The sequence below is a fragment of the Narcine bancroftii genome, chromosome 9 (assembly GCF_036971445.1).
Source record: "Narcine bancroftii isolate sNarBan1 chromosome 9, sNarBan1.hap1, whole genome shotgun sequence".
NCBI lineage: Eukaryota > Metazoa > Chordata > Chondrichthyes > Torpediniformes > Narcinidae > Narcine > Narcine bancroftii.
This window is the reverse complement of record NC_091477.1, coordinates 121,692,150-121,716,784: the sequence shown is the minus strand read 5'-3', so window position 1 is coordinate 121,716,784 and position 24,635 is coordinate 121,692,150. Positions and strand designations below refer to the sequence as shown.

At 48.9% G+C, this 24,635-nt stretch overlaps 1 protein-coding gene across 1 annotated transcript; it reads left to right on the top strand.

The window, feature by feature from the left end:
• The first annotated feature begins 250 nt into the window (after positions 1-250).
• On the top strand, positions 251-24,126 carry LOC138742748 (organic solute transporter subunit alpha-like). The gene is made up of 10 exons (XM_069897574.1): positions 251-447; positions 1,832-1,957; positions 6,203-6,294; positions 11,613-11,767; positions 13,219-13,292; positions 13,787-13,945; positions 18,198-18,309; positions 20,882-21,028; positions 22,061-22,166; positions 23,892-24,126. The coding sequence occupies exons 1-10, from the start codon at positions 335-337 to the stop codon at positions 24,077-24,079; spliced, it is 1,272 nt and encodes a 423-aa protein (XP_069753675.1). The 5' UTR covers positions 251-334; the 3' UTR covers positions 24,080-24,126.
• The last annotated feature ends 509 nt before the right edge of the window (positions 24,127-24,635 follow it).

Sequence of the window (24,635 nt, the reverse complement as noted above, 5' to 3'; positions counted from 1 at the left end):
ACATTTCCTGTTTTATTACATGACTAAAAGAATATTGAACTCTCTTTTCTAGGAAGTGAAACACGAAAATCTGCAGACTCTGTGATTGCAGTAAGAACACGGAAATGTTGGAGGAGCCCAGCAGGTCTCACAGCGTCCATAGGAGGTAAAGATCTCTAACCAATGTTTCAGGCTTGGATTCCTTGAAGGGTTCAGGCCCAAAATGCTGGTTAGAGATCTTTACCTCCTATGGACGCTGTGACACCTGCTGAGTTCCTCCAGCATTTTGTTGTCTTTCTCTGATCTCTCTGGGTGAAGGGCTAGTGAGGGAGGAGAGCTTGGAAATTAAAGGGATATGAGGGAAAGGGATGGTTTGTTTCTTGCATTTCAGAAGTCCTGGATGGCAAATCTCATCTTGAGAACTGATGTGGTGGTGGTGGAGAAATTGGGAGAAATGGATGGCAAGAGGTACGGTGGGAACTGTGGGTTTATAGTACATGAAAGTGCATCGTTTGTCTCCTGAGGTCCAGAAAAGGGAGAGAAGCATCAGAAGTGAATTTGAGGCGGTGGGGGGGGGGGGGGGGGGGTGGTGGTGGGGTGTGGACTTTAGATGTGAAGGAGGTGAAAAGGATGAGATCCACACAGTTGCAGGAAGCATCAACATTGGAAGGGCAGAGGAAGAAATAGGGGACAGCTCTAGCAGGGACTGTTCCACATGGACAACAAGGAATCAGGCAAGGCCAAACCCCAAGCGAGCGCGCATAGCTACACCTCCGAGAGGATAAGAACAGGTTCTGCCAGAAAGATGAGTGCTGGTGGAGAGGAGCTAGTTTGATTTTTTTTATCCCAGAAAGAAGAGGAAGGTCCTAACACCCTCATGGTGGGGGATGGAGATGCAGAAAGGTGCAGTGACGATGAGGAGATGGGGGCCCGTGGAATCAGGAGCCGTCGGAACAAAGCACATAAGGTGCTCTGGATGGAGGTGGGAAGGGACCAAGCAAGGGGAGACAGGATGGAGGTCAATGCAGGAGGGGATACCTTCAATAGGGCAGGAGCATGCAGAAACTACAGGCTTTGTCAGGAGTGTTTGTGTGCTAGCCTGTTGGATGCAGAGTTAAGCTCCCTCTATGGTTCCTGCTAAAAAGATCTAGGGGCAAGATTCAGGACAGAGGATTTAAGAGAGAGATGAGGAGGTCCTGATTCTCCCAGGTAGCAGTGAATCTGTGGAATTTTCTATCCAAGGAAGCAGTAGAGACCGCCTCATTGAATGTACTTAAGGCACCAGATAGATTTTTGTGAGGTAGGGGCATTAAGGGTTTCAGGGAAACAGGTGAGGAGGTGGAGCTATAGCCTTAAGGGGAGTAGCGTTAGGATGGAGATGAGGAGGAGCTGCTTCTCCCAGAGAGTGGGGAATCTGTGCCACAGGAAGCAATGAAGACTGCCTCGTGTATTTAAAACAGATTTTTACAGTCAGAGAATTTAGAGTAACGGGGAATAGGTGGCGCTGAGTCCAAGGGTAGATCAGCTGTGATCTTATTGAATGGCGGAGCAGGCTCGATGGGCCGGATGGCCAACTCGTGCCCTGGTTTCTTCATCTTCTGGTCTAATGTTCAGTCGTAGAGTTTTACAGATCATAAACCTCACCCCAATTTGCCTTTGGCCTCAGGGCAGATGGGCAGGAGGTGAAGGGAAATATCACGTTTCCATCTTAAAACTGTAGTCTCCGCGGGAAGCTAGGAGAGAAAGCAGAACAGCTGAAAGTCCAAAGGTTAACTATTCCTGATAATGAAGACAGAACAAGGTCACGTTGTGGAGTTCAATGCTCTGTAACACCCTGATCTCACGTTGCCAGCTCCCTGTTCAAAACCACTTCACTCTGGACCCACCCAAACTGCAACACGTGTGGTCTCAGCAGCCCCAACGAGAACTCTGATCCTCCAAAGAATATGGGATTCCCTTACCCCGAGGAACTGACCAGGTAACTGATTTCACAAGGGACACGGAGCTTGGATTGTTATCGATGTCTATGGCTGCCAAAATGGTTCAGTCTCAGAAATATACTTGTGTGGGAGAATTTGGAAAAAAGCAATCTCCTGCAGGAATGTAAGTGGGTAATTGTTGATTGAGATTGAATTGATGAAGGGTGTCCACTTAAAACAGGGAATTTCTTCAGTTAGGGAGTGGTAAATCTGTGGAATTTGTTGCCACAAGCAGTTGTGGAGGCAGGCCATTGGGTGCATTTAAGGGAGAGATTGATTGGTTCATGATTAGCCAGGGCATCAAAGGTTATGGGGAGACAGAGGGGCTGAGTGGGAGAATGGATCAGCTCATGATTAAATGGTGTGGCAGACTCGATGGGCTGAATAGCCTATTTCTGCTTCTATAGTATGTCTTGTGGAATGAGGGTATTGTCCCTTGGAGGGGCGATCCTGCATTGTCTTGGATCTCTGTCAATGGCGGCTGCACTGGGAGAGTGGGCTAGAATCTCTGGAGAAGGGCTGAAACACAAGGTCTAAATCCACAGAACCCCTGGAGCTCCTTAACCTTGGGGTGCAGTGGTTGATGGAGGCAACTCACTGCCCCCAATGCAGTAACCAGTCAGGTGCAGGGTAGAAGCCAGGGTTCCATAAACGGGAGTTTGACTCCCACCAAGGCAGCAAGGGGTTTTATATTCAAGTCATCGGTAAGTGTAGAGGTTAGTGTGAGACTGGGATTTGAATCTGGCGCTGTCTTTAAGGAGTTTGTACGTTCTCCCCATGTTTGGAGGCTGTAGGTCAATTGAGAGTAATTGGGTGTCACGGGCTCGTGCTGTATGTCTAAATTTAATTTAAAATTTAAGAAAAATTTAAATTTGAGAGGAATTTCTGCTCCTGTTTCTGGAGGATAGGTGACTGTCCCATCTGTACTCTGGGAGGGTAGGTACCTCACTCTTCCTGCCTTCTGGAGGGGGGGGAGGGGCGATTGTCCCACCTGCACTCTGGAGGGTGGGTTCTGCCCCAGGTGGGTCAACTGGTGGCTGCTGGGTGAGTGGGCTGTGACGAGGGGGCTGGGTGGACGGGCTGTGACGTGGGCGCTGGGTGAGCAGGCTGTGACGAGGGGGCTGGGTGGATGGGCTGTAATGTGGGCACTGGGTGGACGGGCTGTGATGGAGCTCAGTGGGTGAGTGGTGACGTGGATGCTGGGTGAACGGGCTGTGACGTGGGTGCTGGGTGAACGGGCTGTGTTGGAGCTCGGTGGGTGGGTGGTGACGTGGGTGTGGGTGGGCAGACTGTGACTATCAGCCAGCCCTCCTGCCCATTGTGCCTCCTTCGGAGATGGCTGTAATCCCAGGCGCCACATATGAGATGGACTCAGGTTATTTTGGAGATGCTGCTTTTATCAGGGTCAATGAACCTGGACTGTAAACTTGGGCTCGCCCACATCTGCTGCTGTAAGGTAGCAGGAGATTGCTCTGTGTTTAACACCCCTGACCCACTTCCTTCTCCCCACAACTGTGCTCTCTCACTGCCCTTGCTTGAATTATTCCTTTCCATTGCAATCCTATATGCTGGAAGTGGTTCTATGTGAATGGTAGAGATAACCTGCTGATCTGCTCGCAGAAGAACCCTTCTCACTGTACAAGGTATTTTGTGAGAAATGATTTGCTTGTTAACCTTACTGCTCCACCTGTGGTCACCAGGACAGTGTTAGCTAGATTTCCATCTAGATTTATTCTGATGTAGTTGTATACAGTGACAGGAACCATAGAAAAATGCAGGACAGAAACAGGCCCTTTGGCCCATTTAATCCATGCTGAACTATTATTCTACCTCAAGCCACTGACCTGCACGCTGTCCACGGGCCTCCATACTTCTCCCATCCATGATCTGTCCAAATTCTTCTTAAAAATAAAAATTGAGCCTGCATTCACCACTTCAGCTGGAAGCTCGTCCCACACTCCCACCACTCTCTGTGTGAAGAAATTCCCCCTAAACTTTTCCCCTTTCACCCTTAACCCATGTCCTCTGGATTGTATCTCACCTACTGTCAGTGATAAAGCCTATCTGCATTTACTCAGTCTGTCCCCCTCATAATTTTAAATACCTCTATCAAATCCCCCTTCATTCTTCTACGCTCCAGGGAATAAAGTCCTAACCTGTTTAACCTTTCCCTGTAACTCAGTTCCTGAAGCCTGAGCAACATCCCAGTAAATCTACTCTACACTCCCTATTTTATTCAGGAAGAGGAATTGTTTTCATGTCATGGCTGATTTCATACCAATAGTAGATCAGTGGGCTCAAGGAATCACTCAGACCATTGGCAAATCATTCCCGATCCAAAGGAGGGAGCTGCAGGAACAAGGTGCCTTGGTTCAGTGCAGGTGTGTCTCCAGCCCCACAGCTCAAGACCCAGGTTCAATCGTCCCACAGCTTGAGACCCAGGTCCAATTGTCCCAGAGTCCCTCATCACACAATTTGTTACTGCTCTTCCCCATTGAGAAGCAACTGTGGGGTGGGGGTGTCTCAAAACTTCTCCCACCCATGGGATCATTCTCATCCATGGGGGTCTTGAAATGTCTCCCTCCTGGGAGGGGATTCTCAAGGCCAATTTTCCCCATGGGTCATCCATGGGGGCATCTTAAAATCTCTGAGAATCTTGAAACCCACCCATCGGTGTGTTGTAACATCTCCCACCCATGGGGGTCTCAAAACTTTCCTGCCCATGTCTTCTTCCCTGCTTTCCTTATTCCAAGACCAGCCCACTTCATACCACTCTGCACCTTCCTGGATAAGAACACTCTACGATTCCATGTCTCTGTTATACCCAACAAATCAAACTTTTTTTTTTACGACCTGTGCCATCGACTTAGTTATCCTGTTACAAACATTGTGCACTCTATGGAAAGTTTCTCTCAGTGGTGATAAGGGTATGGGGAGTCCACACGGTCACTGACTCAAGGACTGGTTCGTTAGGTTGGAAATGTCCACACCTACCCCATTGTTGGCAGTGGGAATGGCTCCTCCAAGTCACAACACACCAGAAGAAGCACATCGTTAGGTTTGGCTCTACCTAGCTTACCCCAAAATAAATGATCTCACAATTTTTCCATCATCAAGGTCACACCACATAGTAAAGGTCATTTCATGTACATATAGTTAATATGATCTCAAAATAGTCGCAAACCCAGCCCTTCAACTACCAGAAAGGGCAAGGGCAGCAGGTTCACAACACCACATCCCTGATTTGTTGATATATTGCTGGTCCTTTATCATCACTGGAGTCTAAGCTGTGGACACCCCCCCACCCCCCCCAGCAGAGCGGCTGCCATGGTTCATCTCGCCCAACCACCCCCCCTCACCCCCACGCCTCAACACAACCAAGGCTGGCCTTGCCACTGATGGCCAGATCTCAAGATGCCTTTATTAGCATGTCATACTACTGAGCGTGTAACATTACTCGAAATTGCCTTCAGCCTGCTGTAAGGCAGACAGAGTCCCCATTAGTGTTACACCGGTAAGTCTTGAACAGTGGGAGGGAACCAGAGACCTTGGAGAAAACTCACGCAGATGTGAGGAGAGCATACAAACTCCTTACAGACAGCACGAGATTCAAACCCCAGTCCCGATCGCTGGCGCTGTAACATAGTGCACTAACCACTATGTCAACCATGCTGATCCATGTAGCCTATTACTTGTTTTGAATAACCTCAACTCATTTTAACAGTAGTTGTAGCTTTAGAACACAGAACACTCCAGCAAAGTACAGGCCCTTCAACCCACAATGTTGTGCTGACCAATATAAACCTATTCCACATCACCCTCACGCCCATAACCCTCCATTTCTTTTCTATCCATCTGCCTGTCCAAGAATCTTTTAAATGTCCCTACTGTTACAGCCTCCACCACCACCCCTGGCAATGCATTCCAGGGCCCCATCACTCTCTGTAAAAAAAAAACTTACCCCTGATGTCTACCCTAAACATCCTTCCCTTCACTGTGCAGACATGTCCTCTGGTGTTTGCTGATCCTGTCCTGGGAAACAGGTGCTGGCCGTCCACCCTATCCATGCCTCTCAGAATCATGTAGCGTGACGGGCACCATATAAATGCATGGTCTACTCAACACTATCACATCATCAAACGTGCAGATAGGCATTAGAGATTGGACAACTGTCCCATGCTTGGCCTTGGCCTGGATGTGCAACATGAAATGACTAACGGGAAGATTATGTCTTTAATCTGAAGGTTTCCCCTTGAGGTCCTGGAGATGATCGAGAAGTTCAACGTGTCTGAAGCTTGCTTCCTGCCCCCACCCAGAACCATCAACCTCCTCTTGCGTAAGTCAAAGCAAGTCAGACCTGCCATGGTGTGGTATGGCGCCCTTCCCACCCACCATGCCCATGCTGACCCCTTTTACGCCTCTGCATTAATCCGATTGGCCACATTCGGATTCGATCTGACTGCAACTTGTCTGTTTTAGTGTCTACTCCTTAAATCTAGTGACTGTATCTGATTCGACCACATTCTCTAGCAGCCAGTTCCAGGTATCAACCACTCTCTGTGTAAGAAAATCATTCCCATCTGATCTGTGACCAAACTCCTCCATCCCTCTCACCTTAAACCTGTGACTTGTTGTTGATGCATCTTTCAGGGGAGAAAGATTTTGACTATCTACAACATGTATCCTTCCCATCATTTTAGAAAGCCCCACAGCCTCCTTCACTCCAGCATAGTATGACACAGCACAGAAAACAGGCCATTCGGCCATTCTAGTCTGTGCCAACCACTATTTCGCTAGTCCCACCAACCTGCTCCCACTCCATCACCCTCCAGACCTCTCCCATCCATGCATCCATCGAATCTATTTTTAAAATTCATGACTGAGCCCGCATTCACCACATCAGATGGCAGCTCATTCCACACTCCCACCACTCTCTGAGTGAAGAATTTTCCCCTAATATTCCCCCTAAACCTTTCCCCTTTCAGTTTAAAACTATGACCTCTCGTATTCATCTCCCCCAATCTATATGGAAAAAGCCTACTCAGGTCCACTGTCTATACCCCTCATAATCTTGTAAACCTCCATCAAATCTCTCTCATTCTTCAACACTCCAAGGAATAAAGTCTTAATCTGTTTCCCTGTAACTCTACTCCCAAAAAGCCGGCAACATCCTAGTAAATCTTCTCTGCACACTTTCAATCTTATTGACATTCTTCCTGTAATTAGGCGACCAGAACTGCACACAATATTCCAAATTTGGCCTCACCAATGTCTGAAACAACGTCAACATAATATCCCAACTCCTATATTCAATTCTTTGATTTATAAAGGCTAAGTTGCCAAAGACTTTCTTTCCAATCCTATCCACCATCTTCAGAGAACAACTTATCAGTATTCCCAGATCTCTCTGCTCCTCCACTCTGCCTTTAGTCAACTGTTCAATAACATGGCCGATTGTTTAGCCTAAGGCCATGTTCCTGTACTAACCTCATGGAACATAGAACAGTCCAGCACAGGAACAGGCCTTTCAGCCCACTAGATCTGTGCTATATGCAATGTCCAAGTCAAAGTAAAACTCTACTGCCTCCACATGATCCATTTCTATCCCTTCACATTCATGTCGCTATCAAGAAGACTCTTAAACACTACCACTGTGTCTGCTTCCATCACTACCCCGGCACCCATCACTCTCTGTAATATTGTCCCCACACATCTTCATTAAATTTTCCCCCTCTTCATTATGGAACATTATGAAACAGGCCCTTCTAGTCTGTGCTGAACCATTTTTTTGCTCAGTCTCACTGACCTTCACCCAGTCCATAGCCCTCCATACCCATCCCGATCATGTACCTGTCCAAATTCTTTAATGTTAAAACTGAGCCCGCATTCACTTCAGCTGGCAGCTAGTTCTACACTCCCTGTGAAAAAATTCCCCCTCATCTTCCCTCTAAATTTTTCCCCTTTTACTCTTGACCCATGTCCTCTGGTTTCCATCCAAAAAGTCAACCTACAATTACTCTGTCTATCCCCCCCTCATAATTTTAAATACCTCTATCAAATCTCCCCTCATTCTTCTACGCTCCAAGGAATAAAATCCTCACCTGTTTAACCTTTTCCTGTAACTCAGTTCCTGAAGTCAGACAACATCTCACTAAATCTTCTCTGCCCTCTTTCTACCTTATTTAAATATTTCCTGTAGTTCGGTGACCAAAACTGCACACAATACTCCAAATTTGGCCTCACCAATGTCTTATACAACTTTACCATAACATCCCAACTCCTGCACTCAATCCTTTGATTTATGAAGGCCAAGATGCCAAAAGTTCTCTTTACAACCCTGTCCACCTGTGATGTCATTTTCTGTATCTGTATTCCCAGATCCCTCTGTTCTACCAACACTCCTCAGTGTCTGACCGTTTACCGTGTGTTCACCTCAAATGTATGTCCTCTAGTGTGTGACGTTTTTACCTTGGGGATAAATACTTTGACTGTCCTCCCCCATCAAAGTCTCATGATTTTATACAGGTCAGTCTCCGACATTCCAGAGAAAACAACCCAGGTTTGTCCAACATCTCCCACAATTCACACCCTCCAATCCAGACTCCAATCTGGTAAACATTTTACGCCCCCTATCCAAACCTCCACATCCTTCCTGTAATGGGCCGTCCTGAATTTCACACAGTATTTTCAGTACAACCTCAAAGTTTTAAATATCTTTCTTATTTTTATACTCGAATCCCCCACCGATTGCACATTAATCACAAGATATAGAATTCTGCTCAGAATCCGGTTAAAATCCCGTGGTTGTACAAAATGTGAAAGGATTGGTGGGCAGTCAGACTGTATCTGGGCCCACAAAACCATCAGGATTTGTAATACTATTGGTTGTGAAATGGTTTCTGCCCAAGGCACGGTGGAGATGCCCCTGTTCCCACACTGCGGATGCCTCTATCCGTGCAAACAACAGAGGCAGCAGGAGATTCTCTGACCCAGATGGGCTGTGAGCGAAGAACTTTGCCTCACAACCTCGTGAGGTCAGCCCAGAACTTGAAAGAACTCCCCGCATATGTCAGCCATGATTTGAGTGGCAGAGCAAACTCAGTGGGCCGAATGGGCTAATTCTGGTCCTCTGACATCATGAGTTCCTATCAGAGTTTTGCTTATTGTAAACATCATGGTGTGTGATCTCAAGTATTTACACAATACTTCCACCTGCCCTGCCCCCACACTTTCTAAAACTTCCATATTTCATATTTTTCCCCCACAATAGAGGCCAGTCAGCCCGTCAAGTCCACACTAACTTACAGAGCAATCTCACGTTCCACTAATTTACAACGATCAACTTACACGCCCACCCACACATCTTAGAGGAGCATAAACAGGAAAGCAAAAGGATACGGTAGAAGAAGGGAGGTTATTTCCACTGGGAGTAGCGCTTGACGTCCTGTTTTACGGAAACTGCCAAAATATTTGGCCTGGAAGTCAGCCTGAAGAAAACTGAGGTCCTCCATCAGCCAGCTCCCCACCATGACTACCAGCCCCCCCCACATCTCCATCGGGCACACAAAACTCAAAACGGTCAACCAGTTTACCTATCTCGGCTGCACCATTTCATCGGATGCAAGGATCGACAACGAGATAGGCAACAGACACGCCAAGGCAAATAGCGCCTTTGGAAGACTACACAAAAGAGTCTGGAAAAACAACCAACTGAAAAACCTCACAAAGATTAGCGTATACAGAGCCGTTATCATACCCACACTCCTGTTCGGCTCCGAATCATGGGTCCTCTACCGGCATCACCTACGGCTCCTAGAACGCTTCCACCAGCATTGTCTCCGCTCCATCCTCAACATTCATTGGAGCGACTTCATCCCTAACATCGAAGTACTCGAGATGGCAGAGGCCAACAGCATCGAATCCACGCTGCTGAAGATCCAACTGCGCTGGGTAGGTCACATCTCCAGAATGCCTTCCCAAGATCGTGTTATATGGCGAGCTCTCCACTGGCCACCGTGACAGAGGTGCACCAAAGAAGAGGTACAAGGACTGCCTAAAGAAATCTCTTGGTGCCTGCCACATTGACCACCGCCAGTGGGCTGATATCGCCTTAAACCGTGCATCTTGGTGCCTCACAGTTCGGTGGGCAGCAACCTCCTTTGAAGAAGACCGCAGAGCCCACCTCACTGACAAAAGACAAAGGAGGAAAAACCTAACACCCAACCCCAACCAACTAATTTTCCCTGCAACCGCTGCAACCGTGTCTGCCTGTCCCGCATCGGACTTGTCAGCCACAAACGAGCCTGCAGCTGACGTGGACATTACCCCTCCATAAATCTTCGTCCGCGAAGCCAAGCCAAAGAGAAAGAAAGAGAATAGGACTAGGGGACACAGCCTCAAGCTGGGTAGCATGGAGAGCACGATACTAGTACAGCACCAGTGACCTCGGTTCAAATCCAGCACCGTCTGTTAGGAGTTTGTACGTTTTCCCTGGGACCACATGGGTCTCCTCTGGGTGCTCTGGTTTCCTCCCACCCTCCAAAATGTGAGGGGTTGTAGGTAATTTGGGAGTAATTGGGCAGTACGGGTTTAAACGGCTGGAATCTGCTTCGGGGGAGTAGATTTAAAACTGCTTTGCCCAGAAATAGTGGAGGCTGCCTAATTGAGCGGATTTAAGGCACAGTTAGATTGTTGAAGAAGGATTTAAGGGTGATGGGAACAGGTGGAGCTGGGATCTCACTGGGTGGCGGAGCAGGCTCGACGGGCCGGATGGTCAACGCCTGCTCCGGTTTCCGATGGCTCCTATAACTTTCCTGTCGACTCCATCCATACTTTCCCCTCACCTGCGAATTGCGGCAAGGAATTAATCCACTAATCCCCTCACCACAGGTCAGTTGAGGTGTGGGAGGAAACTGGAGCATCTGGGGCCACAGGGAGAACTTGCAAACTCCTCACAGACAGCAGCCGGAGGTGGGGATTGAAATCAGGTTCCTGGAGCTTGACATAGAACATTCCAGCAGTGCAGGCCCTGCAGCCCACCATGTTGTGCTGACCTATATAAACCTACTCAACAATCTAACCCTTCCCCACATCACACCCATAACCTTCTATTTCCACCCGTGCGCCTGTCTAAGAGTCTTTTAAGTGTCCTTACTGTACCAGCCTCCACCACCACCCCTGGCAATGCACGCCAGGCACCCACTATTCTGTGTGTAAGAAACCTACCCCTGATGTCTCCCCTAAACCTTCCTACCCACACCTTGTACAGATGCCTTCTGATGTCAGCTACTCTCACCCTACCTATGCTCCTCAGAATCTTGTAGACCTCTATTAAGTCACCTCTCAACCTTCTGCACTCCGAAAAGTCCCAGCTCCGCTGACCTTGTCTCATAAGGCACATTTTCTAATCCAGGCAACATCCTCTGTACCCTCTCCATAGCTTCCACATCCTTCTTGCAATGAGACCAGAACCGAATGCAATACTCCAATAAAATCTCAACCTGCTACACTACCATGCAGACCATACATGCCACCCTGAGGCCTCTCTGCACCCTCCTGTGGACAGTGGATGATCTGGGTCCACCCACGAAGCTTTGTCGAGCAGTTTTGGTTCATACCGGTGTCTCCATTCTGAGTCTATCTCCCCTTGTGCAGAGCTCACCTGGCTGGACCTCAGTATCTTTGCCACACTGACTGTAGTGACAATGCTCTCCATCTTCATTTACCTGGATAACTGCTGGTACCTCATGACCAAGGTCAAGTGTCCCATTAAGAGGAAGACATTGATGTGGATGAGTGCAGCTCCAACGGTGAGTCACCTCTTCCTCTCAAAGCTCACTGGGAGTCTGGGGTGATCGAGGCCAGAACCGGACATGCAGGGCTGCCAGAGAATAGGCACAGACTGATATGGAACAGGTCCTTCAGCCCAACTTATCCACACCTACTGAGCTAGTCCCAGAACCCTGCTTTCGGGCCCAGTACCCTCTGAACTGAAGTTAAAGGGGGTTCACTAGGTAATCAAGAGGAGTGTTGGACAATTCTCGACCTGCATTCATTTTAGGAATTAGGAGAATTGGGCGGGGGGGGGGGGGGGGGTGGGGGGCAGGGGATCTCACCGAAACATTTTGAACGTTGAAAGGCGTGGACAGAGTAGATGTAGAAAGGTTGTTTCCCATGGTGGGAGAATCTAGGACAAGAGGGCACAACTTCAGGATCGAAGGGTGTCTACTTAGAACAGGAATTTCTTCAGCCAGCGGGAGGGGAGGGGGGTTGGAATCTGTGGAATTTTTTGCTACAGGTGGTTGTGGAGACCAGGTATTTGGTTTTTTAAGGAAGAGACTGATAGAATCTTGATTAGCCAGGGCATCAAAAGTTATGGGGAGAAGGCCGGGCAGTGGGGCTGAGAGGAGAAATGGATGAGCTAAATGGTGTGGCAGACTCGATAGGCTGAACAGCCTATTTCTGCTCCTATGTCTTACAGTCAAAACCTTTCCTATCCATCTTTGTGTCTTGATGTCTCTGCTTCTGGTAGCTTCCACCACTCTCTATGTGAAGAAGGTGCTCCTCAGGACCTCGATAAATCTCTCCCCTACTTCCTTAAACCTGTGCCCTCTGCTTTTATGCTCCCTGACCCTGTGACCATCCACCTTGGCCATACCCCTTGTGATATGGTCTTCCCTCACTCTCACTTTCCCTCACAGACCCAGCCTATCCACCCTCTCCTTGTAACTCAAGCCCTTCAGTCATGGGAACATTCCCGTGAATCTGTTCTGCACCCCTTCCAGCTTAATGACATCCTTCCTAAAACTGGGCGACCAGAACTGTGCAAAATCTCCACACAGCATGGCCCTATTCCTCGTAAGGCGACGTCCCAGCTCCTGTACGCAGTGCCCTGATTGAAGAAGGCTAGCGACCCAAACACCTTCGCTGCCCTGTCGACCTGTGCGTCTCAGTGTGTAGGTTCAGGGCAGAATTTTGGGGGAGATGGTGGGAATGTGAATGGATTTAAATGGGATGATTGTGGGATTGGGCAGATTTGTGTTGGATTTGTCCATAAAATAGAAATCTGTGTATAGAAACATGTGGCTGGAATGTGTGCATGCAGACACTTATGCTGGACTGTCCTGTACATTGTCCACTGACCCAGCAGAGATGGTCAGTGACGACAGCGGGATATTTCAGGATGAGTTTATCCACAACCCACTGGCCCCTGAACGAAGGGTTAGTGTGAATCTTGATGACTTTCTGCTCTCTCCCACAGGTCATCACCATCACTTCCTGCCTCGGACTCTGGGTCCCACGCGCAGTGATGTTTGTGGATATGTTGGCAGCGACGTAAGCAGGGTGGCTTAGTACGCAAACCTGACTTCAAATACAGGCCTGTCCGTAAAACACAGACCTGACCCCAAAACACAGACCTGACCCTAAAACACAGACCTGACCCCAAAACACAGGCCTGACCCTAAAACACAGACCTGACCCCAAAACACAGGCCTGTCCGTAAAACACAGACCTGACCCTAAAACGCAGGCCTGACCTCAAAACACAGGCCTGACCCCAAAACACAAGCCTGTCCCCAAAACACAGGACTGTTCCTAAAACACAGGACAGACCCTAAAACACAGACCTTGCCCTAAAACACAGGACCCTAAAACGCACCACCAACAATGAGATGTCCCCCACTGATAATGCATTGCCTTAACCCCAGCTGGCACTTTGACATTGACTCTGTGAGTCGAGGTGGTGTTCCCTGACCTCTGGTCTGAACCCAAACCTGCTGTGCGATCCGGGTGCACCGTGCGCAGGATCTGACAGCATTTCTTCTGCAGATACTTTGGGGTCTGCTTCTACCTACTGCTCCTTGTGATCGTGCAGGGATACGGAGGTGAGGAGGACATGTTGGAACATCTGGAAACAGCCGAGATCAACGTCAGCACTGGGCCCTGCTGTTGCTGTTGCCCCTGCCTCCCCCGCATGCGGATGACCAGGTGAACACTGCGCGTAGCGCTCAACTGCGGGCAGGACCCTTGTAGAATGACAGGGGGCAGGACCCACGCCAGGTGACAGGGGGTGGGACATTAACATTTCAGCACAGCTGGGAGCCCGAGGTCCCAGATCCTGTCCCAACCCGAGGTCCCAGCTCCTGCCTGGACCCAAGGTCCCAGATCCTGCCTGGACCCAAGGTCCCAGCTCCTGCCTGGACCCGAGGTCCCAGCTCCTGCCTGGACCCGAGGTCCCAGCTCCTGCCTGGACCCGAGGTCCCAGGTCCTGTCCCGACCCGAGGTCGCAGGTCCTGTCCCGACCCGAGGTCCCAGCTCCTGCCTGGACCCGAGGTCCCAGCTCCTGTCCCGACCCGAGGTCCCAGATCCTGTCCCAACCCGAGGTCCCAAATCCTGTCCCAACCCGAGGTCCCAGGTCCTGTCCCGACCCGAGGTCCCAGCTCCTGCCTGGACCCGAGGCCCCAGGTCCTGTCCCGACCCGAGGTCCCACCTCCTGCCTGGACCCGAGGTCCCAGCTCCTGCCTGGACCCGAGCTCCCAGCTCCTGTCCCACCACCCAGAAAACCCAGAGAAATCAACGTTTCAGAAGTTGAAGAAATGTTTCCCCAAACTTTTAGAAAGTTTCACCCTCATTCTCAGATTTGATCCTGGTGGATCTGTAGGGGCTGCTGGAGGAGGGTGGAGGGTTTGGGGAGGGAGTGGGGGTCTTTGAGGCCAGGGAGTGGGGGTTGAAATGATCCCAGAAGCGGATCTTACAGAGAAGGGAAGACAAGTTCGAGTGGCTCGATTGTAACATGTTGTGCACACGGTCTGTCTGTCCCAGGACGCAGGATTAATGCTTCTTCCCCGACCCTCTCTCCTGACATCTCTCATCCCTCCGTCTCACCCATCTCTCCCCCTCTCTTCCTCTTCTATCGCCCTCTCTCTCTCTCCCACCTATTCCCCCCCTCCCCCTCTCTTCCCCTTCTATCGCCCTCTCCCATTCCCTCTCCTTCTCTCTTTTTTCCCTTTCCCCCCACTCTCTCACCCTCGGGTGCTTGGCGACTGGTGTCTGGGATGAAATGCATGTGGCGTGCAGTGCTCCCCACTCCGTCCTGGAATTAAATCTCATCCAGGATAGAGGGTCCCTTTTAAATCAGCCCGCTCGTGGTTCTGTTCATCATGTACATCCTTAAAAGTAGCCCAAACCTGCAACTCACAATCAGAATTTCCCGCGGCCAAAATTAGCCCAATTACCTGTGTAAATCACCCAATTTTAATTGTGAATTTTAACAGGGGGGCACAAATTCAGTGCTTGTCATAGGTGCTATTTTACCTAGATAAGCCATTGGGCAGAGGAGGATGTGTTGGATGTGGAGACTGGTGGGGTGGTAGCTGAGGACAAGAGGAGTCCTGTCCTTGCTATGCGTGGGGGCGGGGGGGGGGGGAGGTGGGAGGGGGCCAGGGCAGATGTGCGGGCGATGGAGGATATGGAGGTGACCGTCAAGTTGATGGTGGTGGAGGGAAAGCTACGTGATTTGAAGGAGGAGGACATCTCTGATGATCTGGCAAGGACGTCCTCAGCCTGGGAGCAGATGGGACGGAGACGGAGTGATTGAGAGAGTGGAATGGAATCTGTAAAGGGGACAGGGTGGGAAGAGATGTTGTTGAGGCAGCTGGGGGAACATCTGCAGAGATTTTGTCTCCTGAGATGGGGGCAGAGATTGAGAAAGCGTTCCTAGAGATGGGCCAAGTGGCTCCGAGGTTGCGGTGGAAGTTGGCAGCAAAGTGGATGAAGTTGACAAGCTGATCATGGGTACAGGAGGCAGTGCCAAGGGGAGCACTGCCAAGAAGTGGAGCAGCAGCACCACCAGATGGGAGGCCACAGTACTGCAGCTGCCCGCTGTCCACGTTGGCAGGTCCCGACTGCTCTCAGCAGCTCCACCACCCGGCCCCCGCTGGTATCACAGGTGGAATGCTCAGGACGAATTTAATCCCTCTCATTCCTATTTCTTAACCTTTTAAAAGTCAACTCAGAGTACAGTCCCGACTTTCCCTGGGAAATGCTTTGCTCAATCAATTCAACAAATAGAATGTCAAAATAAAACGACCTGAACATTGCAATGACGTGGAAATTCTCAGCCGGCCAGACAGCCTCTGTGGGAAGAGAAACTGAGCTGGGGCCTCGGACCTTTCCATCAGCTACATCTTCCCCTCTCTGCCTTCCATAGGGATAACTCCCTCAGCCACTCATCCCTCCTCCGGCACCTTCCCCTGTGCCTGCAGGAGGTGCCACACTTACGCCCACATCTCCTCCCTTGCCACGGTCCGGGGCCCCAAACAGGCTTTTCAAGTGAAGCAACACTTCACGTGTCTCCTTGGGAGTGATCTATTGTACCTGGTGCTCCCTCTGTGGCCTTCTCTCCATCAGAAAGACTGGGAGATCACTCTGCTATTCCGTCAGCATCACTGGCAGGGATCACCTAGTAGCCAACCATTTCAATTCTGCGTCCCACTCCCATGCTCACGTCTGTCCACGGCCTCATATACAATCCTACCAAGACCACCCATAAATTGGAGGAACAACAAACACTGATTTTCCGTCTGGGCCTCTCCAGCTGGATGGCATTAACATTGACTTCTCCGGATCCTGCCAACCTGCTCCCCATTCTCCCTCCCTCTCTTCCTTTCCCCTTGTCTTCTTTCCCTCCCCTCTCCACCCCCTTCCATCTCCACTGAGCCATCCCTCCTCCCCCTGCTCACTGCTGTTCCCTCCCTCCTTTATTGACCTATTGCCTGTGGAACCATGCTCCTCCCCCCCCCACGCCATTTTGTTCGGCCACCTGCTGACATTTTCCCACACCTTGATGAAGGACTCAAGCCCGAAACGTCGGTTCTGTATCTTTACCTTTGCTGTATAAAGGACCCTGTTTGACCTGCTGAGTTTCTCCAGCATCATCTTTTTACTTCAACCGCGGTGTCTGCAGACTTTCGTGTTTTAGTAGAATTGTTTACAGCCACTGTACTGAGATACAGTTAAAAGGCTTCATTTTGTGTACTATCCAGTCAAGTCAGCTCACGCAGTCGGTTATGCAACAATAAACAAATAATCAAATAAATGGAGTGAAATGTGAAAATCTGCAGATGCTGCAATTGTAGTAAAAACACAGAAATGCTGGAGGAATCCGGCCGTTCTCGCATCGTCCATGGGAGGTAAACCTCTAGCATTTCTGTTTTTTTAATTAAATAAATTAAGAACCAACCCGGGAGCGGTGTTATAGAATCAGAATCAGACAGTATGGTACAGGCACTTCAGCCCAACCTGATCTGGGCTAGTCCCATTTGCCTGCATTCCTCAGTCCTTCAAATCCATAAACCTGTCCAAATAATTTCTGAATGAGTTACCACCTTCTATAGGTTCCCTTAGGAAAAATAAATGTAGGGTGTAGAGTTACAACCATACAAGGACACCGTCTTTTTCCACTGAGGGGCCCATTGAAGAGTCTGATCACAGCAGGAAAGAAACTGTCCTTGAATCTGGATGTTTCCCACAGTGGGAGAGTCGAGGACAAGAGGGCCCCTCTTGTCCATTTAGAACAGAGATGCGGAGGAATTTCTTCAGCCAGAGGGTGGTGAATCTATGGAATTTGTTGCCACAGACAGCTGTGGAGGCCGGGCCATTGGGTCTATTTAAAGCTGAGATTGATGAGTTCTCGATTAGCCAGGGTTATGGGGAGAAGGTTGGGCAGTGGGGCTGAGTGGGAAAATTTAATTTAATTCTTAATTTAGACAGACACCACAGTTACAGGCCCATGAGCCCAATCACACCCAGTTGAACGGTGGGAGGAAACCAGAGCGCGCAGAGGAAACTCACACAGAAACGGGGAGAATGTACAAATGCCTCACAATGGATCAGCCAGCAAGGCAAACTAGATGGGCTGAATAGCCTCTATGTCATATGGTCTTAATCTCTTGCATCCCGACCAGATTTGTGCATGTATCCAAATCTGGCCACCCCAGGGTCCAATCACCCCTTCCATTGGCGGTCACACCTTCTAACTTGGTCCCAGTACACAGCAAAGTCACAGCCCCCCAAACCCCTCCTCCCTTGAAACAATCCTCTTCAATCCCCATGACATGTAGGTGATAACTCTCCTGTCACTATAGAAATGGATAACCATCGTCGTTCACCATCGTTCCTTGTAATACGGTCTCACTAACACCCCATTAAAGAATTTGATCTCCTCCTGTGATCTCTCCAGGAAGAAATACAGGCTCTTCGTTCTGGGATCTTTCCAAGTGGCCTTCTTGCGACCAGCCCTGTTCTTCCTGGGGATTGTCTTGTGGACCAATGATCTGTATGACCCAAATGATGTGCGTAAGCAAATCAGATATTTCATTCCTCATCGATATATTTAAAGATTTGGCCTCAACCTCTTTCAATGGTTGGGTCGTCCACGGATTCGTCACTCTCGAAGTGAAGAAATTTCACTCTTACTCCATTTTAACTAGTTCACACATACAATATCGTGTACAGTTCTGGTTGCCTCACTTCATATAGGATGTGGAAGCCATAGAGAGGGTGCAGAGGAGATTCACCGGGATGTTGCCTGGGTTGGAAGATAAGTCTTATGAAGGTGGACAGAGCTAAATAATGAGGGGTTTAGAAAGGGTGGAGAGCCAACACCTTTTTTCTTGGCACGACAATAGCAAACACCAGAGGATTTCTGTTTAAGTCAATGGTTCCCAACCTTTATACTCACAAACCAGCTTAAGTAATCCCTTACTAACCACAGAGCGCCATAGGATGCCATAGGTGCTCTGTGGTTAGTAAGGGATTACTTAAGATGGCATGTGAGTAGAAAAAAGGTTGAGAACCACTGGTTTAAGATGAGCAGTGGAAAGTTTAGTGGAGACGTCAGGTGTAAGAATTTTACACAGAGTTGTGGGTGCCTGGAATACATGGCTGGGGGTGGAGCAGAGGCTGGTACAACAGGGACATTCAAAAGCCCCTCAGACAGGCACATGGAAGTAAGAAAAAGAGGGTTACAGGTGTGAGGAAGTGAAGGGTGAGATTTACATGGGTTGGCACAGCATCATGGGCCAAAGGTCCTGTTCTGTGCTAGAAGGTTCTATGTTCATACCTCATCCTTGGACTGAGATCCCTGGCCTTGAGCTCACCTGCCCTTGGTTCTCGGTTTCCAGCTGGAGCTCCCAGTAGTGCCCCGTTTAATTCCTCCTCACTGATCCCACACAGACATGTCTGTCCTCAGCATCATTCATGGTCAGGGAGAGGTCAAAACGTAAACCTGGGGAACACGCCATATTCCTCCTGGGCAGCATTATAATAACGGCATGAACGCGGCTGCCATCAGGAAAGAGGTATTGGTGCCCCAAGACTCGCACCCCCAGGTTCAGGAACAGCTGCTCCCCCTCCACCATCAGACCCCTCAACAATAAACTCAATCAGGCCTCATTTAAGGATTTGGGCACTTCATTGATTTTTCTCTCTCTGTATTGCATAGTTTGTTTACATTTGATATCTATTTACAGTTCTTTACAATGACTTATTTATTTGTACATATGAATACTCATCCTGCATACGTATTGTTTATCTGTATAAATGAAACAGTGTTCTCTGGTCCTCGGTGTAAAACACGTAGACACACAACACACATGAAGACAAACAAAACACATGCAGGACAAGTATTTCACCTCTGGTTGTGTGTCTATGTGTTTGCACTGTGGACTGGAGAACGTTGTTTTGTTGGGTTGTACAATCAGATAATAATGAACTTGACTTTACTGTAACACTGAACATTTCGCCTTCAAGTACAAGTTCAAATGTATTGCCAGGCACAATGAGGTAGAGCGAGAAAGTTCATCTGTGAACATTCCAGCTCGTCTCCATAAATACAGTACAGTAGTACAGACTCCACCAGTTACAGAGACCGATCCGTTAGAACAGAGCAAAGGCAGTGTAATTGTACCAGAATGAGGTTTAACCTGGAGTCTGATAATGGCAGGAAGGAATCTAGACATTTATCAAATTTTATTCCCATCAATTTTGACAAATACCAAACATGATTTATTTCCTCCCTCTCACTAGACCCTATATCCCCCCCCAGTGTTTCCAGGAGGTGATTTATCTCTGACCATTTCCCTTTGTCCTGTGATTAACATCACCCACACACATTCCACATCAGGGTTCATCTCCTTGCTCGTTTCTTTTTATTCAATTCTTCCTTTACTGACAATGTGACCAGCATTCTGATTTGAGCTGAGTGAAAATTGAGTTCCCTCTATCCCAACATATACCCCCAGGGTTATACACTGTGTGAAGCTCTCTCCGCACCGTCCCATCACACACTCTCGGGGTCAGACCCAGAGTGAAGCTCCCTCCACACCATCCCATCACACACTCCCGGGGTCAGACCCAGAGTGAAGCTCCCTCCACACTGTCCTATCATACACTCCTGGAATCAGACCCAGAGTGAAGCTCCCTCCACACCATCCCATCACACACACTCCCAAGATTAGACCCAGAGTGACGATCCCTCCGCACCGTCCCATCATGCACTCTGGGACCAGATACAGAGTGACGATCCCTCCACACAGGTGAACTCGCATTTCTCCTCTCTTCCTGCACCAGTGTAATTTGTGTTGATTGCAGAACAGGCTCTTTGGCCCATGTGTCTGTGTTGAACATGACGTCCAAGTTAAACTATAACTGCTGACTGCACAAAATCCATGACCCTCCATTCCCTGCATATTCACCTGTCCATCTGGAATCCTCCTAAATGCCATTGTATCCAGTTCCATGATTACTCCCAGCATCTACACTTGCCCCATACATCTCCTTTAAATCCCCCTCCCACCTTTAACGAACATATCGATGTTTAGTAATTGCTGTGCCAGCTCTGATGCATCTCCTGCCTTCCCCCAGTGGTCCTCCTCTAGTGTCTTCCTGTGGATCAATCTGTTCCTGGGTGTCTCCACCATCCTGGGGCTGTGGCCCAGCAACATCCTCTTCCGACATTCCAAGCTCCTCCAGGCTGATCAGAACCTGACCTGCAAGTTTTCGCTGTTCCAAGTGAGTGAACCATTGCCGTGACACGCTGGGCTGGAGCTCATGCACGTCCCCTAGCAGGCCAACCATGAGGGAGTGTCCCACCTCTCCCCAAGAGTGTTGCTGGTACTGCTCCCCCACCTCATCCTCGGGGTCACTATCTACCAGTCTTGTTGCTACGAAAACAGGGCATGATTATTGAGAGATCTAGGAATGGACCTGAATTCTCTTTGCATGACAGCCACGGGGCAGATATTTAAACACCAAGTTTAAATGATGTTTGAAAGACAACAATCAATGCCAAATTTCCTGTGCAGCAACACGGACTCGACCCGAAACGTCCACCTCACCTTTCCCTCTACAAGCACCACTCGACCCACTGAGTTCCTCCAGTGGTTTGATTATTGCTCCGGATTCCAGCATCTGCAGCCTCCTGTGTCTTGCACATTTTTGTCACCTGGCAGAGCCCCATGCAGATTCTGGTGAGCCATGTTCTTGGGATGCACCATTCCCCACCACCATCTGAAGTGTAGTTCACCTTGGACATCAGAGGCCGTGGAAATAGACCCTTTTCCCCAACATGTCCAAGCTGGCATTCTGCCTGCGTTTGGTCCGTATCCCTTCCAACCTTTCCTTTACAAATGCCGAACCTTCCCGATAGCTGAGTGAGAAACATTGACCCCCCAGATCCCTCTTACATCTCTCCCCTTAAATATATCCTCCAATTCTACAACGGTCTTCCCTGGGAAAAGGACTGGGAGATTTTTTTTTAATCCATGTTATTAAATGTGGCCTGCCCCTGTGCAGAATAGGTGATGTGATCCCACTTGGACTCTGCTCCTGCTTTGGAATCGGCTTGCCCTCCTGAAGTTTGGCTGAAGTTCCCCATGTGTTCCACCCTTAGAGATGATCCATTGCATCAAAACTAAACCACCCCCCCCCCCCCAACCACCGGGTTTCCAGGCCAACAGCGATCCCACCACTACCTATGATTAAGGAGTGGGGTGTTTGTTGTCCAGGTCTTCCTCTCACATGTTACTTTCCTTTTCTCCTCAGGCAATTCTGATCCTGTCCTCCCTGCAAAATTCCATCATCGGAACGCTGGCTGGTGCTGGGAACATCAGCTGTGCACCCCCATACTCCGCAAGGACCAGAGGCCAACGTACGTAAGACCAAAGTTCTCAGCCTCACTCCATAGCGAGTTCAATGAAGCTCTCTCACAGTTCCCCAACTGCACTTTCTTCTGCTTTCCCCTCTGGGCCCCTGCCCCAACTTCTTATACACATAATTTTGGCCTCTGTGGAACATCATGAGAAACTGACAGCAAATCAGAATGATCCTTGTATTCCAATTCTCTGCTTCCTGCCAATCTTCCAATGCTCTACCCACACTAGTATGTTTCCTGTTATACCTTGTTAAACAGCCTCATGTGTGGCACCTTGTCAAATGCCTTCTGAAGACCCACATCTACTGCATCTCCCTTATCCAGCCTGCTTGTCACTTGCTCAAAGAATACCAATAGGTTTGTCAGGCAAGGTTTTCCCAGATATACATCTCTGCCTGAACGCTTCAGAGCCAAAACAATGACTGATAATTTCTGCCCATCTATCGTCCTGGTGTGAAAGGAGAGGAACAGCCTGGATCTCTCCTCTAAAACACCCATGGAGGCAGGGGTTCAACGAAATAAAGTTGCCTGCTGATAGGACTGATGTCTCACAGCATTTATATAGAACCCTGAGAGTCCTGGAAAAATCAGTCCCGGGTCTGGTCTCCCTGCCCAATGAAGCACAAGATACTGAAAGGCTGATGTATCCCCAAGGGCTGATAGACTACACGTGGACATTGTGGGAAGCTTGAGATGAAATTGCAGGAGCCCTGACAGAGACACCTGCATCATTGTTTAAGCACAGGTGATGCTGGAAGACTGGAGGGCAGCCAATGTTCTGCCGTCATTTTAAATAAAACTGCATGGACAAGCCAGGCAAGACAGGCTGGTGACCTTAACATTAGTTATTGGAGGGGATTCTCAGAGACAGGATCTACTTGCATTTGGAAATGCAAGGACTGATTAGGGATAGTCTACAAGTGTGCAGGAAATCATAAAACCATAAGATCGAGAAGTAGGACAATCGGCCCATCAAGTCTGCTCCGTCATTCCATCATGAGCTGATCCGTTCTCCCACTTAGCTCCACTCCCCTGCCTTCTCCCCATAACCTTTGATACCCTGACTATTCAGATACCTTTCAATCTCTGTCTTAAATACACCCAGTGACCTGACCTTCACAGCCGCCTTGGGTAGCAAATTCCAGAGGTTCCCCACTCTCTGGGTGAAGAAATTCCTCCACATCTGTTTTAAATGGGTGACCTTCAATCCTGAGGTTGTACCCACTTGTCCGAGACTCCCCGACCATGGGAAACAACTTTACCACATCTACTCTGTCCAGACCTTTCAAATCAAAATGTTTCCATGAGGTCCCCCACATTTCTCTGAACTCCAAGTACAGACCAAGAGCCGTCAAACATTCCTCATTCCTTCATTCCAGGAATCATTCTTGTGAATCTTATCTGAACCCTCTCCCATCGCTACCACATTCTTTCTTACATAAGGTACCCAAAACTGTATCCCGTCCTCCTCTCTGCTCTTGTATCCCATTCCTCTAGATATGAATGCCAACATTGCATTTGCCTTCTTCACCACTGAATCAACCTGGAGGTGAACCTTTAGGGTATCCTTCATGAATTTTCTCCCCATCCAAATAATAGTCTGCCTTTTTATTCTTTTTCATCTCTCACAATAATGGGCGGCATGGGCCTGTAGGTCGAAAGGCCCTGTTACCATGCTGTATGTCTTAAAATTTAACCCCAGAACTTTCTGCTCCTCCACAGTCATAAACAACCAGCTGCTAATTCTAGAGATGTTCCTTGTTGGAGTCTTCACGTGGGCGTCCTACAGGAAGAGGGATGACAAGCCAGGGTATAGACCGATGGCTGAAGCCCAGAAGTTGATCAGGCCGGTCGACAGAGCTTGTGAACAGGAAGGCAGCGCACCTCACTCTGGAATCTCCGATATGTAAACAGGAGAACCACTTGAATTTTTTCTTTTAAAAAGGCGTCTTTCTTCTTCATGGGTCACTGTCTCATCTGTGCAAAACATCACTGGTTCAAACCATTCCAGACTTCTGTGGACAGACAAACTGCTAGAAAAACTCAGTAGGTCAAGCAATATCTGTGGAGGGAACTGGATAGAACTATAGAACACTACAGCACAGAAAAAGGCCCTTCAGCCCATCTAACCTGTGCCAAACTGCCATTCTGCCTAGTCCCAATGACCTGCACCTAGACAATATCACTCCATACTCCTCCCATCCATAAAATATTAAAACTGAGCCCGCATTCACCACTTCAGCTGGCAGCACATTCCACACTCCCACTAATGTTTCCTTTAAAGATTTCACCTTTCACCCTTCAGCTATAACCTCTAATTCTTGTCTCACCCAACTTCAGTGGAAAGAGCCTGCTTGCATTTACTCTATCAATACCCACCATAATGTTGTATACCTCGAACAAATCTCCCCTGTTACACCAGCTCTGGCAGCGTCACTGTTGTGAGCAGCAAACCACCCTGGTCTC

What these genes read in the sequence shown, in the direction of transcription:
- LOC138742748 (XM_069897574.1), top strand. Translation starts at nt 335, where the DNA reads ATGAGGGAAAGGGATGGTTTGTTTCTTGCATTTCAGAAGTCCTGGATG. An exon ending in GTGGATATGTTGGCAGCGAC is followed by an intron (nt 13,293 to 13,786) that starts GTAAGCAGGGTG and finishes TTTCTTCTGCAG; the next exon opens with ATACTTTGGGGTCTGCTTCT. An exon ending in GCAAGTTTTCGCTGTTCCAA is followed by an intron (nt 21,029 to 22,060) that starts GTGAGTGAACCA and finishes TTTTCTCCTCAG; the next exon opens with GCAATTCTGATCCTGTCCTC.